Raw genomic sequence first — 21,820 nt, 5'->3', positions numbered from 1 at the left:
TTTTTGGACGATTTACAATCAGTTGTAAACGGTTTTGAGAGATTAATTATTAAAGACCCGCAGGGGGAGGGGGGGCAGTGAGGAGCCTCGGGAGGTTTATTGTTTGTAATTATTCCCCTTTTGAGGGGTTAATAACCGAATCCTTAAGATCAAAACATTTCTGACTTCTCCATTTTTACATGCCAGTAGCGAATGTTCATGTGCTTTTAAAAAATATTGAAAAATGTTTTGAAATGTTAATCAATTCATTTTTTTTTAATGATTGCCACCGACTCGAAACAATAATCTTATAATTTTATTATAATAATAATGTTTATTAATTAACTGCGTTTTTTTTTTTGTTTGCTTAATTAATTTGTTACCGAAAAAAAACACAAAGTTCAAGAGAGAGAGAGAGAGAGAGAGAGAGGGGGGTTGGGAGGGGTTGTAAATTGTAATCGACTTGTCGTAAAATTTTGTTATTCATCAGATGATTGATGTGATAATATCCAATCTTGAGCGAAGTGCTTACCCATCTTTTCTTAAAAAGAACCTCAGCTAACAAATTAGAGAATTTTGGGTTGGGCTTGTAACATCTGGACTACATACAAATACAGATCTATAGGGCTATATAAACATCTATACAGCTCAAATTATATGTTTAGATCAGGTGATGAGCAAAATATGGCAACGAAGTAATCAATTTAAATTATTTGATCTCATCGAAATAATGGCTTTAGATCCCAGGTCTCTTTGTAGCAAATCCGTTTCAGGACATTTGGAGTCGATCTAGAGATGTTCGTCTGTCCATCTGGCTTTCTGATGCGCACGATAACTCTCGAAGGGAGTATCCGATTTGGCTCAAATTTGTTACATCGCCATGTTATTATTATAAAACTTAGATCGAGTTCGGAGATGAGCAATATAGGTACACTCCTTCTTGTACATCCCCACAAAAGGTCGAAAATTGTTATACCCTCAGTCATATGGCTACCAAAGGGTATATATCATTTGATACGGCCAAAACGTGCCCCATCGAAAAAAAAAACGGCTTTATATCCTTAGTCTCTTTGGACCAAATCCGTTTTAGGACACTTGGAGTCGATCTAGCGATGTTCGTCCGTCCGTCTCTGTCTGGCTAGCTGGTGCGCACGAAGGGACAAAAACCACAAAAGGTTGAAATGTTTATACCGTCAGTCATATGTCTACAGAAGGTTTTTTCAGGTGTCTATGGAGACTCCTTTCAGACATTCATTTGACTCCTGTAGGTACTCAGGAGTCAACAAGTACTCCCTCCAAGCATATTTTGCGGCTTCTAGGGTCAATTAGGACATCTTTCTTAATATCAACTATTTATTGTTATATCGTCAGCCATATGGCTACAGAGGGTATATATCATTTGATACGGCCAAAACGTGCCTTATCTAAATAACGGTTTTAGACCCTAGGTCTCTTTGGACCAAATCCGTTTCAGGACACTTGCAGTCGATCTAGCGATATCCGTCTGTCCGCCCGTCTGTCTGTCTGGCTGGGGCACACGATCGAAGAGAGTATGCGACTTGGCCAAACTTGCTACATCGATATATTATTATCGAACTTAGATCAAGTTCAGAGATGGGCAATATCGGTCCACTCCTTCTGGCACCTCCCCCACAAAAGATTGAAATTTTTATACCCTCAGTCTTATAGCTAGAGAAGATATTTTGAAGGAAAAAAAATAACGGTTTTTGACCCTAGGTCTCTTTGGACCAAATCCGTTTCAGGACATTTGTAGTCGATCTAGAGATGTTCGTCCGTCCGTCTGTCTGTCTGACTGGCTGGCTGGTGCACACGATCGAAGAGAGTATGCGATTTGGTCCAAACATGGTACATCGATATATTATTATCGAACTTAGATCAAGTTCAGAGATGGGCAATATCGGTCCACTCCTTGTGATACCTATCCCATAAAAGGTTAAAATTTTCCAACAAAAAATATTTTACTGCACTAAAAGAGAAAGGATAATCCGATTTTGCTCCAACTTTGCAAATCCCAATATTTTCATGAGTGGTAGGTCAGGTGCGAAAATAGACCACTCCATCAAGGGTCAATAGACCACACAAAGGGTAAAAATTTCAGAAAACGCATAACTAACATCCGTATCCATTCAAACTTGGCATATCTCAATATCATGGATATCAAAACAAGATCTGCTGTGAATACGGGATGTATCGCGCCATTCCTTCTGGTACCTCCCCCATAAAGGGTCAAAACTAAATTGGATAACCAAAAATAAATTGAAATTATTATTCTCTTCATATTTCAAATATCAATTTTTTTCTACTAAAATAAGATCTGCTGTAAAAATGGGTCAGAATTTTGAATATCCATGTAACTCGTAAAGAACGAAAATGATATCCGATTCCATTCAGACTTGGCACTTCTCAATATTTACATCAACACAAGATCTGTAATAAAGATGGTAGAGATCGGACCATTCCTTCTGGTACCTCCCCAACATAGGTACACAATTTGGAATAGTTATAACTCTTATAAAGGTCCGATTGTCTTAAAATTACACACATCACAATATTTTTATTACCCCAAGGTCTAGTGTAAAGATGGAATATATCGGTCCACTCCTTGTGATTCCTCCCCCACAAATGGTCAAAATTTTGAATATCCATGAAGCTCATAAAACGCAAAACTAACATCCGATTCCCTTTAGACTTCTCACATCTCAATATTTATATCATCACAAGATCTGTTATAAAAATGGTAGATATCGAACCATTCCTTCTGGTACCTCCACCACAAAGGGTCAAAGATTTGAATAACCAAAAATATCATCGAATCCAAAATTAGCATCCGGTTCTCTTCATATTTCACACATCCCCATAATTCTACTAACACAAGATATGCTCTGAAAATGGATTATATCGGATCACCAAGAGGGAAGACATGTTTAATATCTTCCGTGAGAAGGAGATAGCTTTAGGCTTTCCTACAAATGAATACTCTTCCAAAGCTTTTTTTTACAAAAAGCTCTTACCCAACAAAAAAACTCCTGAAGCTCTTCTGCAAATTTAACACCTTTTGAAGCTCTTCTATAGGGAGAACACCTTTTTTTCTTTAGAGAAAATACTCCTTAAAACTCTCTTCTGTGCAGGGAAGACCTTTTAAAGCTCTTTTATAAATATAAAGCTTCTTAAAGCTCTTCCACGAATATAATAACCCTTGAGACTATTTTATCTGTAAAAGGCCTCTTTAAGCTATTCTACAGATATAGAACGCCTTAAAAATACAAGACCTAGCGAGAACGATTTGTAGATTTGCTAGCGTTGGAAGACCTTTTGAGGCCTTCGTAAAGATATGATAAAAGCTCTGCTATAAAAAGAAGTTCTACCAAAAATTACATCTTGAAGTTCTTCTTTGGATCGAAGACCGCTTTGAGACAGAGGGCCTCTATAAGCTTCTAGTCAGAAAAAAAAACCTTGGTATGTTCAGTTATAGAAGATATTAGAAGCTCCTCAATAGAGTGAGACTCTTCCATAGATGAAGGACGTCTTGTTGCTCTCCTGTACAAGACCTCTTAAAGCTTTTCTATAGATATAGAACGCCTTAAAAATACAAGACCTCGCGAGAACATTGCGTAGCTTTGCTGGCTATAGAAGACTTTTTGAGGCCTTCGTGAAAATATTATTAAAAGCTCTGCTATAGAAAGAAGTTCTCTCAAAATTTACATCTTAAAGTTCTTCTTTGGATCGAAGACCGCTTTGAGACAGAGGGCCTCCATAAGCTTTTCATCAGAAAAAAAACCTTGGGATGCTCAGTTATAGAAGATATTAGAAGCTCCTCAATAGAACGAGACTCTTCCATAGATGAAGGGCGTCTTGTTGCTCTCCTATACATGAAGTCCAGGAAACTGGAATGTTTAAATCTCCTCTATAGAGTGAAGCCTCTTCAGCTTTTTACGATGTTATGTTGTTAGAAAAGGGAAGAAGTTCTCTCAAAATTTACATCTTGAAGTTCTTCTATGGATCGAAGACCCCTTTGAGACAGAGGACCTCTATAAGCTTCTAGTTAGAAAAAAACCTTGGGATGTTTAGTTATAGAAGATATTAGAAGCTTCCCAATAGAGCCAGACTCGATGAATGACGTCATGTTGCTCTCCTATACAAGAAGCCCAGGAAACTGGAATGTTTAAATCTTCTCTATAGAGTGAAGTCTCTTGAGCTTTTGAAGATGCTCTGTTGTTAGAAAACTTAGGCCTTTGACTCCCCTTGGAAGTCTTTTACCTGTAGAAGAATGTATCTTAAAGGTTAGAGGACCTTCGCTTTACAAATGCTAATAGATTTTCCGCTGCATATGAAAGACACCCTCAAAAGGAGATATCTTCTGTCCAAAGGAACACAATGGTCTCATGACTCTAGAGGAATGCTGAAGGACTTTTTTTTTGGGTAGAGAAGTTGAAATTCTTGAAGTTATGGTCTCGATTGTCCCCAAAGACGTCTCCTATAGAAGACCTGGAAAACCGTAAGCTTCTATATATATACCTCTTAAAATATCCTCTATAGAAGCAAGTCTCTTGAGCATTGACGTAGAGAATATCTCTTGGATGTCTTTTATCACCTTCAAAGGGAGATATCTTCTGTCCAAAGGAACACAAAGGTTTCATGACTATAGAAGACTGCTGAAGGACGTTTTTTGACTTCTTGAAGTTATAATCTCCATTGTCTCCAAAGACGTCACCTGTAGAAGACCTGGAAAACTGAAAGCTTCTATATATGCCTCTTAAAATATTCTCTTGAGCTTTGACGTATAGAATATCTCTTGGATGTGTTTTATCTTCAAAAGAAAGAGACCATACTCCCGAAGTTATGGTCTCAATAGACCCCAAGGAGGTCTCAATAGAACTTCTCTCATCGATTTCGAAGTCCTTTTTTTCAAAACTCTCATAGCCTTAATAACTATTTTTTCATATCCCCCCTTCACCACCCCGCTGTCACTTACCTTTCATTTAATTTCGTATTTTTCTGCCGCTTGATGTGGCGACGATTAAAACTATTCGTGCACGAATTCGATGTCGGTTTCGTTAATACTGTTGTTGTTGACGCGGTGTGGTGCGGCGGCAATTGTTGTTGGTGTAAATGCTGCTGACTGTGTTGGTAGTGGTGGTGCTGATGCTGCAACAGATGCTGATGCGGATGCGGATGAAACTGATGCTGGTGGTAGAGATGATGTTGTTGCTGTTGATGCAGCTGGAGTTGTGACTGCTGCTGTGACGGCGACTGTGACAGATGGGCGGCAGACGACTTGAGGCCAGCTGCTGACGAGGAGGCGGCAGAGCCGGCTACTGCGGCACTGGCTACCGTCGATGTGGACTCGCCAACGCGATGCACCTCCTGCTGGGAGTGATGCGAACCGTTGCCGTTCCCGTTGCTCGTCGACGAGTGGTGCGACGTGTAGTCGGTCGGGGCACTTAGCTGGCGATTGAACTCGGTCTTGCGTCGGCTGATGTCCGTCAGACAATACTTGTTGAGGTGGCCGTTGCTGGATACAGAGCTTTTCGGTGATATCGCATGTGGCGAACCGGCATGTAGACGATTGCACGAATTTGTGCTGACGCTGAGTTTGGTGCCGTTGTTGACCAGATTGCAGCCTTTGTTGTTAATTTTGGCTGGTTTGGGTGGCCGTTTGTGGGTGAAAGGATCGGCGGCGGCGGCGGCTGTGGCGGTGGCGACGGCTGAGGTTGGATAATTGACACTGCCGCCACTGATTGCCGGATTGGATGAACCGCCGTAGGGGGGTGAGGTGTGGGGATGGTCGCTAAGACTACTGACGTTGACGCCGGCAACTGAGGCAACACTGGCTCGGGCTTTGACGTTGGCTGCCTGCTGCTGTTGCTGCTGTAGGGCGGCACTTACGGCTGTTTCGCTTTTGATTGAGGAACGATATGTGGGATATGACGGCTTCACAGCTCCGTTGACCACAAAGGGGGCACTGTGGCGGGCCGCAGATGACACAGGTGGTGTCTGCTGCTGCTGCTGTTGCTTCTGTTTCTTTTCCACCAAATAGAGATTCAAATACTTATCGCCCGGATGCAGCGAGTTGTCGGAGACGGCGTTCGATTTCGATAGGATCTGCGATTTCTTTTTGCCCGTCGGATTGGTTTTCAGCGAGAGATTACGTAGCTTGCGCGACTGCTCCTTGAGCTGTTTGTTGGTCTTTAGGAACGAGGGACTGTTGCCGATGCACTTGAAAATGTAGGCCTTGTTGACCAGCTGCTGTTTGTCGGGCTGGGCGGCGTGCGTGTCGAGTTCGTTCTTGGCGTAGATGTTCACGTCACTGTAGTGGGTCTTGAGCAGCGCAGCCGGACACTGGGTGAACTCGTCTAGCTGATGGATTGGATCCGAGTTGCTGAAGTTGTGCACCACTAGATGGGTAAAGTCGCCGGATTGTTGGGCGTCCTGGTAATCGGCATCGGCTATGGCCAAACTACTGCTTTTGCTGTTCGGGCTGTAGGAGAGACGGCTGGTGGGGCTGGTGCTCTCTAGGTACTGGTGTGATGACTGATTGGCTGCGTTTGGTGTTCCTGTTTTGTTTGGCTGGTGACGGGCATCAGCTAAGGACAGAAGTTGGGGCGAATAACCTCCAGCGCCGGCAGCACCAGCTGCGACTGCGCCGTTGCTGCTGTCGTACGATGTTTGCTTGGAAAGTCGTAGGGCTGTTGGATCTCCGTAGGCCAGCGAGTGGCGATCACCATCACCTGTGGACGATGGTGTGGCGGAGCTGGAAATGGCCTGGGGCCCAGCGACACTAACACCGCTAATCGATTTCTTCGAGGGGTCAAGAGAAAATTCGTTGTTATCCCGTTGTCGATCGTCCGCCGAGGTTAAATCCCGAAAATTGCGACTCAACGACTTGGTGGTATTGCTATCGAAATTATCACGACACACACGCGAACTGGGGTCACTTGCCAGGCAGGGCGAAGGTGTTTCAAGACCTCCTGCCAACGACGAGGACTCGGCACATTTCAACGATTCACAACTGCACGAAATGGACTTGTGGAGTTTACCACCACCGGCACCGACGACGTTGGGCGCCGCCGGACTGTGATGACGCGATGGCGAACGTCGAGGACTCTGTTGGAGATACGATGAGGATGAATAGGACGAGGATTGTTGTTGGGGGTAGTGATGGTGTTGCGCGGAATTGGGTTCCGGTTCGAGCGATGTATTGGCGCTGCAATAGCTGTTGTTGTCCGAATGACTACCGGATAGCGGAGGTGTACTCTGAACGTTCTGAGCACCGCTGAGGTTGATCAACGACTGGCGCAATAACTGTTGATGTGAATGGTGGTGGTGTTGTTGTTGCTGCTGCTGAGTTGTTGTTGTGGCTTGGGCTTGATGTTTCTGTTGTTGTTGTTGTTGCTGTAATGTTTGTTGTTTATGATGTTGCTGCTGCTGTTGATCACTGCTATACAAGTTTTCTCTGCTAGCACTGTTCAAGATACATGGGAGACAGAGAGCGAGAGAGAGAGAGTGCGCGTGTGAGAGAAAGAAATCGAGATCGTGGTAGAGAGTATCAAAACATGAAAATAGAATTTGAAAAGAAAAAAATTGTTATTAAATCTGAGTAGAACTGTTTGGAGATCAATATTCTTAACGACTATGGGGAGAGTACGTGCATGGGTGTGAGTGTGTGTGTGTGTGTGCGTGTGCATTACAGCAAAGATATTAGGGTGTGCTATATTAAAATATTAGAAATTATTAGAAACTAAATCTTTTTTTTTGAGATTTCCTAAAAAAAGATTTAAAAAAAATAATATTTTTTTTAAGGAAAAAAGAGAGTGAGAGTTAATGGAGCTTAAATGGGAGAAAGAGAATAAAAAAGAGCATTCACAATAAACAATATTTCATGCAAATAAAAGCTAGTCAGCACTCAATAGAGTTAAATAGCTACACATTCTTCAGAATACAATAAACTTGTTGGTGTTGTAGTTGTTGTTTTTGTATTCCAAAGTAAACAAACAAAAATTGTTGATCTGTTTATGTATCAAGTTTGAAAATAGTGAATATTCGAATTAGGCGAGCAAGTGAGCGAGCGACTGAGCGAGCGGACATTCATTCATAGATTTATTTAGATAAAATCAGCCAACCAACCAACCAACCGCCCCACACAGACAATGGCCCTGACATTGTCAATATTTCAATGTAGTTCTAGAATCTAGATCTAGTTATCTGAAAAAACTAGAAAGTTTTGAAATATTTAGCGACTGGAAATCGATACATATAAAATTGTTAAAAATGAGTGACTTAAACCACATAAATGCTCCGAAGAAAGGTATAGGACGAGAATCTTGGAATTTGGCATGTGTGTGACTTTTTGTGAGAGGGGGAGGAAATCTGTAGTTCACTACGGAACTAAAACTGGTCTTTTTTTTGCGCTAAAATTCCAATTTTTTAGGCCTAGAATCTTCAAATATCGAATGCAGGTCTCAACTGATACGAGATATCAAATAGGTTGGCTTTGTTGAATATTTGTATTGAAAAAGGTATTGAAATGTAAAACAACAAGTAACATAGCATCAATCGATTTTGCCGACAGTCTTGAGTTATGATTATTCGAACTTTTAATCCTTTATGGGAGAGGTTCCGAAGCAGTTGGCCAATATTGACCAATTCGTATCTGACCTAAGACTAATATAAATATTACAAAGTGCCTGATTTGGGCTATATCGACTACTTACTATACTTTATATGATATGTGAGGAAATTTTTGGAGGTAACAGATAAAGCCGACCGAAGTATTCCATTTTTATACGCTCCACCATACTATGGAGGGTATATTAATTTTGTCATTCCGTTTGTAACTCCTCGAAATACTCATGTCAGACCCAACAAAGTACATATATTCTTGATCAGCGTAAAATTCTAAGACGATTTAGCCATGTCCGTCTGTCTGTCTGTCTGTCTGTAATCACGCTATCTTTCGAACAAATTGAGATAGAAGACTAAAATTTTGCACACATGTATATTTTGCCAGTAGGCAGGTTAAGTTCGTAAATGGGCCATGTAGGTCCAAGTTATCATATAGCCCCCATATAACGGTACCCACTATATTTGGTATTTTGATGATTTTAGCTACCTTATAAACAGATTTTTCTTCAAGTTTCGCATTTAAATATTGCAATAACTTATGACAAAAGTTGCCTATGCAGGTCTACGTCGTCGTATAAGCATTCGGTATTTTTAAGATTTTAACATAATTTTAAAAAGATTTTATTTATTTTTTTTTTGTACCAAATGGTGGAGGGTATTAAAAGTTCGGCCCGGCCGAACCTACAGCTTTTTTACTTGTCATACTTCATCTAAAAATATTGGTATGTGCAAAATTTTAAGGAAATCGAACAATTTTATGCGAAATAAATCACAAATTCATATCAGATATTTGGTTAGGAGAAATATTTTGATATAACAAGTTGTAAAGAATCGCTAACTCGTTTTGCAAGTTATGACAGATACAAGAGTTGAAAATTGTGACTCTTTGTGGGTGAGGTACCAGAAGGGGTTCGCAAATATGTATCGTCTGCTTAAAAAAAGGAATGGGAAGTGTGAAATTTGAAGAGAGTTGGATACTTATTTCGCTTTCTTCAAGCGTTTTGTTCTCTTGAACCCTATGTGGGGAGGTACCAGAAAAACTGGACCGATCTCTACCATATTTATAGCAGATTTTGTGTTTATAGACATATTAAGATGTACCAAGTCTAAATAGAATCGCACGTTAATTTCCCGTTTTATGAGCTTCTGGTTACTCAAAATGTTGACCCTTTGTGGGTGAGGTACCCGAAGGAATGTACCCATATATATCCAATCTTCACATCAGACCTTTAATTAATAACAAGTAAAAAAGCTGTATGTTCGGCCGGGCCGAACTTTTAATACCATTTGATACAAATTTGGCAATTTCCAAAAAAAAAAGATAAAATCCGTTTAGGCTGTAGTATCCATTACGAACTTCAAATGCCAAATTGGAAACAATTTCGGTGAATAATGTCGCTAAAATCATCAAAATACCGAATATCGGGAGGTACCGTTATATGGGGGCTATACGATAACTTGGACCTACATGGCCCATTTACGAACTTAACCTGCCTACTGGCAAAAAATAAATGTGTGGAAAATTTTAGCCTTCTATTTCAGTTTGTTCGAAAGATAGTGTGATTACAACAGACAGACAGACGGACAGACAGACACACAGACGGACATGGCTAAATCGTCTTAGAATTTTACGCTGATCAAGAATATATATACTTATATACTCGTAAGAAGCGCGGAAGGCCTTCCGACGACCTTTTGAAGCCATTCTGTCAAGGGCAATCCTCCTGAAGCCCTCAATTAAGCGATGAATGAAAGAGTTTTTTTATGGAGAAAATGTCATTTGAAGTCCTTCTTAGAAGAGAATAAACTCTGAAGGCCGTCTATGGATTTAAGACCCTTTTAATGCAAAAGCAAGACTTTCTAAGGGTCGTCGATGAGAGAATATCATCCGAAGCTCTTCTTTGGAAAAAAATCTTCTGAAAGCCTTTCATCCCTAAAAAATAGATGACCTTAAATGGAATACTTTTATAAAAAGTGGGCTTTTCCAAGTCCTTTATCTTTTGTAGACTTCCATGGATGGAAATCCTTTTGAAAGTCCTTGGCAGACCTTCTTTTCATACGTGTATTGAAGTAATTCTGAAGGTAACCTTTTTTAAGAAAGACACTTTGTGAAGGGAAATATCTTACCGGATAATGAGGTGTACTCTCTCCGAGCGTTATCTGGAGATGGCTCCTCAATCGGCCGGGAAGGGTAAGTGTGGCTTTGTGAGCGATTGAAAAAAGAGTTTCAAGGAATTGAAGTCTTTTCGCCGACCGCCAGTGGATGAGAGACCCTCTGATGGCCATTTTTCACACAAGAATTTCTGTGAATCTTCCCTGAATTGAGGACCTTTTTAAAGGCCTTCCCTGTATGGAAGATCACCTAAACATTCATATAGTCTTCTGTGGATATTGAACTATTTGATTGAAGACCTTCTATAGATAGGACACCCTTAACGGCTTTCTATAATACGAAGATCCTCTTAAAGGTTTCTAGAGACAGAAGATCTTCTAAGGGCCCACCTTGGATTATAGATCATTTAAGAACACCATATAAGGACTTCTATGAGACAGCTATACAGACCTGTAAGCCTATTTCTCTTTTAAGGACCTATTGGTAAAAGATGACCCGAAAGTTCGGCTATAAAACCGATATTTACAAAATGGGTATCATTTGAAATCCAACAAGTATAGGCTATAATATAGCATACAGGTCTTAATACCTTAAAATGGGGGTTTTACTTGACATAACGGCGATCAGCATCCATAATTATGAAATGCAACTACAAATAGAAAATGATCGCTTGAAGTGCTGCCTCGTAGCTTAGATAATATCTCTCCCATCGCAAGTCTTGATCATTGATCTATTTTTGCTTCCTTACATTAATTTACAACAGCAACAAAATTTAAAAAAAAAAATGTGTATTATATCCGCACTCTATATTTCAATTTATTAGCCATTACGAGCGATCATCAAAATAGATTTAATTGTCCTTGTCCGGAACGGCATGTGTCCACACACACACACATACTCGCACTTGATCTTGATATTGTGTCTAGCTGCAACTTTCATTAATCTATAAATCTCCTTTAACCCCCTGGGGTCTGAATCATCATCATCATCATCATCGGCAGCAGCAGCAGAGTTTCTGGGCAAAAAATTCGAAAAAAAAAATTGAAAACATTTTCAATTACAAAATGAATTGTTTTCATTAATCTTTTAATTTGGAAACCATCCAAAACGTGTTGCCGTTACAACATCATAAAGCAAAGAGGTGGGTGGGCAAAGGTTGTGGGGGGATTGCTTGTCATGGAGATTCCTTTTATTTGGAGCTTCTCTCTCGGTCCCAACACCCCCCCCCCCCCCCACATGGATCCTCAATAACAACCAATGACCACAACTGCAGCGCAATAAATTGATCTCTCAATTGCATTGTAACGGAGTGCAGTTTATCTGAGTATAAAGAAGAGGAGGGGAGGGGTTATTACAATCGCACCGCCTTAAGTTTTAATAATTCGTTCGCTCGTTACGCAATGACTTTTATTATTAATGAACTTTTTTTTTCGTAGAATCTGGGTTATTTCCTGCCATCATCGGTAGCATTACGTGCCGAAATATAAAAATAACACCTACGCAAAGCGCTCCGCAGCCCCATTACACAGGCGGAATTAAACAAATTACAATGCATATTTCAATTGGTTTTAATTTTATTTCTTAAAGTAAGCGCACGATTTAAAGGTTATGTCTCTGACATTGGTTGGAATAATTTTACATTGCGTTCGATGAGGCTACGTACGGAATTTCAAAAATTCCGAAATACCTTTTCAGTGACCTTTAGTTTGCGTTTCGAGAAACTCTTACAGTAAGCGAATTTTTAAAGATTGAAAGTACGAGATTTATTTTCAGGATGATACTTCTAAGTCCTGTTTTTTATACTCATATCCTTTTAGTAGCTTTTTTAAGGATCAAAATTGAGCCTCATGGCAAATTTCCGAAATTTAGCTCTACACTTAGCTTTTAGTACTTCGTATGCCTTTTATGATCTTTAGTACAAATAATTTAGGATTAATTGACTTTTAGTGCCTCATTGGTACACATTTTCAAGCAGCCTGTCGATTTACAGGTATTTTAGGATTATTTCCTATATGGTGCAACAGAATCCACACTTTCTATTGATTTTGTCCGGTTGGTGCGCACGATAACTCTCGGAGGGAGTATTCTATTTGGTCCAAACTTGGTACATCGTAATATAATTATAATCAAACCTAGATCGAGGTCAGAAGTAGAAAATATCGGCCCACTCCTTCTGGTAGCTGCCCCACAAAACGTCGACATTAGTATCAGCCGGTTGTGCCGACAGATGTATACCCTCAGCCTTGAGTTATAACGGGCGAACAATTTGAATATTCAAATATGGAGGAGGTTCCGAAACAGTTAACCAATATTGACCAATTCGTATATTACCTTAGACTGATGTAAATATTACAACGTGACAGATTCGGACTATATTGACTACTTCTTTATATGAGATATGTCCAAATTTTTGGAAAATGTGGAAATATGTGTGAAGTAACAGATATAGCGGACCGAAGTGTTCCGTTTTCATACTTCATCTAATACAGATAAAAATATTGGTATGTGCAAGAGATGAAGGAAATCGAACATTTTTATGCAATTTTATGCGGAATCATAAATTTTATATTCATATCAGATTTCTGGTTAAGAAAATTATGACCCTTTGTGGGTAAGGTACCAGAATGGGTTTGGCAGATGTACATCATCTTCACAAGAGATCTTGTGTTAGCAAATATGTTTGTATATGGGATATTGGAGGAGATGGATGGATTTGGATGCTTATTTCGCTCCTCTTGAGCGTTTTGTTTTTCAATATCTTGAACGCCATATGGGGGAGGTACCAGAAGAAATGATTCGACTTCTACCACCTTTATAACAGATCTTGTGTTGATGGAAATATTGAGATCTGTCGAGTCTGAAAGGAATCGGATGTTAATTTCGTGTGTTATGAGCTTCTTGGATATTCAAAATTTTTACCCTTTGTGGTTAAGATACCAGAAGGAGCAGACCGGTATATTCCATCTTCACACCACACCTTGGGTTAATAAAAATATTATGATGTGTAAATATTGAATAGAACTGGATGCTTATTTCGGATATTATGATCGTTTTGTTTACTCAAAATGTTAACCCTTTTTGGGGGAGGTACCAGAAGGAATGATCCGATTCTACCATCTTTAAAACAGATCTTGTGTTAATGGAAAATTTGAGACGTGCCAAGTCTGAATGGAATCGGATGTTAATTTTGCGTTTTATGACCATCATGAATATTCAAAATTTTGACCCTTTGTGGGAGAGGTACCAGAAAGAGTGGACCGATATATAAATATTGTGATGTTTTAGACAATCGGACACTTACATAACATTTTATAAGAGTAATAATTATTCAAAATGCTGACTATTTGTGGAGGAGGTACTTGATGGAGTGGACCGATATTGTCCATTTTCTCACCTGACCTAGCACTGATGCAAATATTAAGATATGCAAAGTTGGAGCCAAGTAGGATTATCCTTTCACTTTCTGTGCAGTATTTTTTTTTTTATACCCTCCACCATACTATGGAGGGTATATTAATTTTGTCATTCCGTTTGTAACTCCTCGAAATATTCATGTCAGACCCAACAAAGTATATATATTCTTGATCAGCGTAAAATTCTAAGACGATTTAGCCATGTCCGTCTGTCTGTCTGTGTGTCTGTCTGTCCGTCTGTCTGTCTGTCTGTCTGTTGTAATCACGCTATCTTTCGAACAAATTGAGATAGAAGGCTAAAATTTTGCACACATGTATTTTTTCCCAGTAGGCAGGTTAAGTTCGTAAATGGGCCATGTAGGTCCAAGTTATCATATAGCCCCCATATAACGGTACCTCCCGATATTCGGTATTTTGATGATTTTAGCGACATTATTCACCGGAATTATTTCAAATTTGGCATTTGAAGTTCGTAATGGATACTACAGCGTAAGACAGACAATTATCTCTGCAGGTCCACGTCTTCCTGTAGGCCCCATATAACGGTACCCCCCGATATTCGGTTTTTTGATGATTTTAGCGACATTGTTTACCGGAATCGTTTCAAATTTGGTATTTGAAGTTCGTAATGGATACTACATCCTAAGTCAAAAAATGAGCCATGTAGGTCCACGTCTTCATATAGCCCCCATATACCGTATCCCCCGATATTCAGTATTTTGATGATTTTAGCGACATTATTTAGCGGAATTGTTCCAAATTTGGTATTTGAAGTTCGTAATAGATATTGCAGCATAAAACAGAAAATGGGTCATGTAGGTCCACGTCTTCATATAGCCCCCATATAACGGTACCCCCCGATATTCGGTATTTTAATGATTTTAGCGACCTTATTTACCGGGATTGTTTCAAATTTCGTATGTGAAGTTCGTAATGGATACTTCAGCCCATGCCAGAAAATTGTCTGTGCAAGTCCACGTCTTCGTATAGCCCCCATATAACGGTACCCCCCATATTCGGTATTTTGACGATTTTAGCTACATTATAAACAGATTTTTCTTCAAGTTTCGCATTTAAATATTGTAATAATTTATGACAAAAGTTGCCTATGCAGGCCCACGTCGTCGTATAAACATTCGGTATTTTTAAGATTTTAACAAAATTTTTAACGGGTTTTATTTTTTGGAAATTGCCAAATTTGTACCAAATGGTGGAGGGTATTAAAAGTTCGGCCCGGCCGAACTTACAGCTTTTTTACTTGTTTTTTTTTTTTTTTTCAAAAGTTCGACATTTTGTGTGGTGGTACCTGAAGGAGTGGACCGAACTCGAATCTTGGTCTATATTTTGGCAATAATAGTATGATGTACCAAGTTTGGACCATATCAGACACTGCCTTCGAGCGTTATCATGCGCACCAGCCAGACAGACAGAAGGACGAACGTCGGTAGATCGACTTCAAATGTCCTGAAATGGATTTTGTCCAAAGAGATCTATGGTCTTAAACCGTTATTTCGATAAGACACGTTTTGGCCATATCAAATGATATATACCCCCTCTAGCCATATGGCTGAGGGTATAGCTAGCAATATTTATCTAATACGGTACAATAATTAATACTACTTAGTCAATTTTTTGTCGGAGTATCTAAAAACTTCCTTCTAAAAACTTCGTCGGAGTATCCTCAACTTCCGCGTAGAAATTCTAGCGAGGTTCAAATGACAGGTCTCGAGGAGTACTTTCTAAGTATATATGCCTTATATTCTCAAATGATTTCAGATAATCGATTTTTTTCGATTTTCTAACCAAAGTGGTGTTGGCGGTATGGGAACTGCCCCAATGATGCAGCTATCATGGTTTTTGTGCAATTCAGCATTTTCCATACAATTTCCCTACCACCGACCCCACTCTGGTTATTCGTCGTCGTCGGAAAATAGTGTAATTTTTCTGTTGAATTAATTTAGGATAATTGGTTTATTTCTTAATACAGTGTGAGATGGAAAAACTGCAACAACTTCTACGTCACACTCCGACAGCTGTTTAAATTATTCCAGTGACAGCTCATTATATTGTTTACAAGCGTACAAAAGCATTATGGTGAGAATTCTCCAGAAAAAATGTTATTCGTGATGGAATTCAAGCGTGATAGTTTGATTTCTTGATATTTGGCTGGAAAACCACAAGTGGCTATCGTTAGAGCACTCCAGCATTGAAATGTGAATAAGTCTTTTGTGTCTCTTACCATCGCTCGTTATCATGATACTGGTAGCGGTAGCGTAGCCCGGCGTCCAGGAAGTGGACGGAAGAAAACAGCAACATCAGCAGAAATGCTTCGAAAAGTAAAGAAGCGACTTGATCCAAACCCGCGTCGCAGTGGCCGAAAAATGGCTCATGAGCTGAACATATGGCAATATTCCATTCGGCAAATATTGAAAAATGAGCTCGGGGTAAAGCCATTGAAATTCCAAAAATTGCAAGAACTTACACCGCAACGGAAGGAAAATAGACACAAAAGAGCTAAAGAGTTGCTTCGCATGGCCGAAAGTGGTGAACTGCCGAATTTGGTTTTCTCCCTCTCCGATGAGAAAACATTCGTTGTCCAGTCAAGCAGTTTGTAAACAAATAAAATGTTCGTGTTTACTTGACAAAGAGGTCAGTTGAAAATGTGCACCCTCGGTTGGCCACCAGAACTCAAGCGCCGGCCCTGGTAATGGTATGGGCCGCCATAACAGCCGATGGTTGCTCTCCGCTCGTATTAATCGACCGTGGCATAAATGTCGAATATTATCGCGTAAATATTCTGGAGGGTGTATTAAAGTGTTTGGCACGCAAATATTTTGGCCGCAGACCTTGGACCAACAGGACTCCTCCTCCATCTCACTCAGCACGCGCCACCCAAGAATGGTTACAAAATAAGGTTCCTCGCTTCATTTTCAGCGCACAATGGCCACCAAAATCTCCGGATACCAATCCGTTGGACTATTGTGTCTGGAGTATTTTGGAAAGCAAGGTTGGCACTAAAGTGTCGATCATTGGCCGTTTGAAGGCCATAATTCGTGCCAAAGGCAACCAATTCGAACAAATCTAAACTTATTCTAAAATTTGATGCTATTTCCGACATTTTTTGCTATCATTCAATAAATTTAAAAAAAAAATGTCAAAATTATGCCGTTTGACTTTGTAGCAGTTTTCTTTTATCTCACCCTGTATATAGGGGAAATTCGACAGGTTTTTGCAAAGATAGGTTACAAAATGAGGTTCCTCGCTTCATTTCCAGAACACAATGGCCACCAAAATCTCCGGATACCAATCCGTTGGACTATTGTGGCTGGAGTATTTTGGAAAGCGAGGTTGGCACTAAAAAATAGCAAAGTGTCGATCACCTCAAGCAAGCCCTTCGCCGGAAATGGACCTAAATACTGCAGAGCAACATTCGGGCAGCGTGTGACGGTTTCATTGGCCATTTGAAGGCCATAATTCGTGTCAAAGGAGACCAATTCGAAAAAATCTAAACTTATTCTGAGATTTAATGATATTTCCGTCATGTTTTGCTTTTATGCAATAAAATTTAAAAAAAATGTAAAAATTATGCCGTTTGACTTTGTTGCAGTTTTCTTTTATCTCACCCTGTATATGGTGCCATGAGCGCATTATAACATTTTCCAAAAATGATCACAAATCTTGTATAAAGTAAAGAAGGTAGTCTTTATACTCCAAATCTGGCACGTTGTAATATTTATATCAGGCTTAAGGTGAGAATAAACAAAGGCTGGCTTAAGTCATCGGCTGGCTTGTTCGGAAATGAACAAAGGAGTCTAGGGCCAAAATCGAGCTAAGTTATCCTAAAACTCCTTTGTTTTCCCCTACAAAGAAGCCAGTCGATGACTCAAGCCAGCTGATGACTTAAGCCAGCCAAATATGCGCTGCATGTATTCCCACCCTTAGGTCGAATGCAAAATGACTTGGGTCTGATACAAAATTGAATAATATTGAACCACCCTTCCGGAACCTTTCCAAGTCAGCAATCAAAGCACATATTTAAATAAACGGACATTGGGTGAGGATATATATCTGTCGGCAGAATCAACCGATACTTTTTATACCCTCCACCATACTATGGAGGGTATATTAACTTTGCCATTCCGTTTGTAACTCCTCGAAATACTCATGTCAGACCCAGCAAAGTATATATATTCTTGATCAGCGTAAAATTCTAAGTCGATTTAGCGATGTCCGTCCGTCTGTCCGTCCGTCTGTTGTAATAACGCTGTCTTTCGAACGAATTGAGATAGAGGGCTAAAATTTTGCATACATGCTTCTTTTTCCAGTAGACAGGTTAAGTTCGTAGATGGGCCATGTAGGTCCACGTTTTCATATAGCCCCTATACCTCCCGATATTCGGTATTTTAATTATTTTAGCGAATTTATAACCGGAATTGTTTCAAATTCGGTATTTGAAGTACCAAAAGGATACTACAGCATAGGACAGAAAATTGTCTGTACAGATCCACGACTTCGTATAGTCCCCATATAACGGTACCTCCCGATATTCGGTATTTCGGTGATTTTAGTGACATTATTCACCGGAATTGTTTCAAATTTGGTATTTGAAGTTCGTAATGGATACTACAACCTATGACAGAAAATTGTCTGTACAGGTCCATGTCTTCGTGGTGAACTGCCGAATTTGGTTTTTTCCGATGAGAAAACATTTGTTGTCCAGCAGTTTGTAATCAAACAAAGTTGAAAATGTGCACCTTCGATTGACCACCAGAACTCAAGTGTCGGCAATGGTACTGGTGTGGGCCGCCATAACAGCCGATGGTCGCTCTCCGCTTGTATTAATCGACCGATCGATCAGAATATATGCCGAATAATATCTCGAAAATATTCTGCAGGTTATTAATCTACCGTGGCATCAGAATAAATGCCGAATATTATCTCGAAAATAATCTGGGGGTGCAAACATTTTGGCCGCACACCTTGGACATTCCAACAGGACTTGGCGCCATCGCACTCAGCACGCACCCCCCAAGAAGGGTTACAAAATGAGGTTCCTTGCTTCATTCCCAGCCTCGCACAATGACCATCAAAATCTCCGGATACCAATCCGTTGGGCTATTGTGTCTGAAGTATTTTGGAAAGCAGAAAAAATACCAAAGTGTCGATCACCTCAAGCAAACGCTTCGCCGGGATTGGCCCATTCCGCATACCGCAGAACAACATTCGGGCAGCGTGTGACGGTTTCATTGGCCGTTTGAAGGCTATTATTCCCCTTTCCCCCTTTTCACATTTTTTTTTCGACACAATTCACGTACCCTAAAGGACTTGGATACCCACAACAAATGTTCAAGTATGTCAGATTAACTAGATTGTTCATGTTTTTTTTAACTATTCCGCAACAACATTGAAATCAATTTTAATATTTTTATTGTTTTTCGAAAATTCAAAGACAAATAAAATATAAAAATATACCGACATATGGCATATCTGTTGGGTGGGACGACCAGCTAATAACGAAAGTAAGAACCTCTGATAAACAAATCCATTTAGGTGGGATCATGTCTTCGCCGTCTGTTTATTTACTCGCCGTTGTGACGTTCCATATTTCATTCGTTTTACAAAATGGAAAACAGACCAAATCGGAGCCTAGGTAAGAATCGCAAGGCATGGTGAAAAGGAGAAGAGCAGAGCGGGAATCGATATTCTTCTGCCTTTTGCGAAATGAATTTGTTGACTTCTTGCCATAAATTAATTGAGATGTTGCCGGGCTGGCTTTGTTTGTTTGCACATTTATGTCCATGTTGTTGTTGTATTTGCAAACGAATTAATGGAATTGTTCAACAAAATGGTACATGGAATGACCGGCTGACTGGCTGGCTGAATGACCAGATCGGTAGATGACTAAATATTTGTATCTCTCATTGAAAAAAAAATATATGTAAATACCGGATTCTGCTGGGAATCATAGAAATAATATTTAAAAAATAACTTCCACCAAATAAAGACTGTTGTGGAAATGCAGATGTTCCCTATAGAATGTACTATTTATAAGCAAAAATAGGGATATTATTGTGTTCGGAGATTCTTTAAAACCGCTTACACGTATGCAAAGGCTCTTAAACTTCTTCAAGCAGTAGGCAATATATCTTTGATCTATAAAAGATATATATATATATATATATATATATATATATATATATATATATATATATATATATATATATATATATATATATATATATATATATATATATATATATATATATATATATGTGGAAAAACAAGAAGGTCTTCTCTCTACTAGAGATTGACAGAGGTTCAAGTTCGAAAACCTCCTGAAGGCCGTATAGATTTATAGAAGTTCTACAGAAAGTATTTTAGCTGTGGAAAGTCCAATTTCACGAAATTTCATAATCGTCTTTTGATTTAGCAATTGCAGATAATTTGACATTTTTTATACCATCCACCTTGGACAGGAGGGTATATTAACTTTGTCATTCCGTTTCTAACATCCTTAAATATTCGTCGTAGACCCCATAAAGTATATATATTCATAATCAGCATAAAATTCTAAGTCGATTACGTAGAGCGCCAAAATTTACCAGAGCAATTTGTATTGTGTCTAGGATGGTTGGTATTGAAAATGAGATATATCGGTCCACGTTCTGGTATAGTCCCCATATAACGGTACCTCCGGATATTCGGTATTTTGATGATTTATGCCACATTTTTTCTCTGATTTGTTTGAAAATTGGTATTTGTAGGTCATAACGGATCCCTGTGCGTATGGCAAAACATGGCATGTATAGGTCCACGTTTTGGTATAGCCCCATATAAAGGTACCTCCCGATATTCGGTATTTTGATTATTTTTGCCACATTTTTTCACGGATTTGTCTAAAAATTGGTATTTGTTGGTCATAATGGGTTCCAGCTCCGGTGGCGAAACATTGCATGTATGGGTCCACGATTTGGTATAGCGCCCATATAACGGAACCTCCCGATATTCGGTATTTTGATGGTTTTTGCCACATATTTTCACTAATTTCTCTGAAAATTGGTAGTTGTAGATCATAATGGGTCCCAGTTCGTGTGCGAGTCATTGAAATTATAGGTCCACGATTTGGTATAGTCCCCATACAACGGTACCTCCCAATATTCGATAATTTGATGATTTTTGCCAAATTTTTTCACGGATTTGTCTGAAAATTGGTATTTGTTGGTCATAATGGGTTCCAGCTCCGGTGGCGAAACATTGCATGTATGGGTCCACGATTTGGTATAGCCCCCATATAACGGCACCTCCCGATATTCGGCATTTTAATGGTTTTTGCCACATTTCTTCTAATGTTTCCTTTACCCTAAGGTGGAGGGTATTGTTATTGTTATAGCAGCCAAAAGGTATGCAATGATTAAAATGTGTGGAAAATAAAATCTAAAATCGACTTGAAACAAGTATTGATTTTGCCAATAGACCAAAGTCAAAAGTCTAATATTGCTTTCTGCTTACTTGGTAACCCTTGCGAAAGACATGCCTATCAAAAAACCGCAACCGCACCTATAGATGGCGTCTGAAAGATCACATCTTTTTCTTTCATTTTCATACCAGCCAAAAAGTATGCAACAATAAACAAGCAAACAGTTTCGACTTTTCACAGATCGAAATAGATTTT

At 39.4% G+C, this 21,820-nt stretch overlaps 1 protein-coding gene across 5 annotated transcripts in view; it reads right to left on the bottom strand.

Moving 5' to 3' along the window:
• LOC101896207 (potassium/sodium hyperpolarization-activated cyclic nucleotide-gated channel 2) overlaps positions 1-21,820 on the bottom strand; it is a 164,417-nt gene that overhangs the window by 83,587 nt on the left and 59,010 nt on the right. For all 5 annotated transcript variants that reach the window (XM_005177059.4, XM_005177061.4, XM_005177063.4 and 2 more), the window contains exon 3: positions 4,973-7,462. In XM_005177059.4, coding sequence (XP_005177116.1) covers positions 4,973-7,462 — 2,490 coding nt within the window. The remainder of the gene's footprint in view (positions 1-4,972; positions 7,463-21,820) is intronic.

The sequence above is a fragment of the Musca domestica genome, unplaced genomic scaffold (assembly GCF_030504385.1).
Source record: "Musca domestica strain aabys unplaced genomic scaffold, Musca_domestica.polishedcontigs.V.1.1 8, whole genome shotgun sequence".
Classification (NCBI taxonomy): domain Eukaryota; kingdom Metazoa; phylum Arthropoda; class Insecta; order Diptera; family Muscidae; genus Musca; species Musca domestica.
Note: the sequence above shows the minus strand (reverse complement) of the source record. Positions and strands in the feature narration are given on the sequence as shown.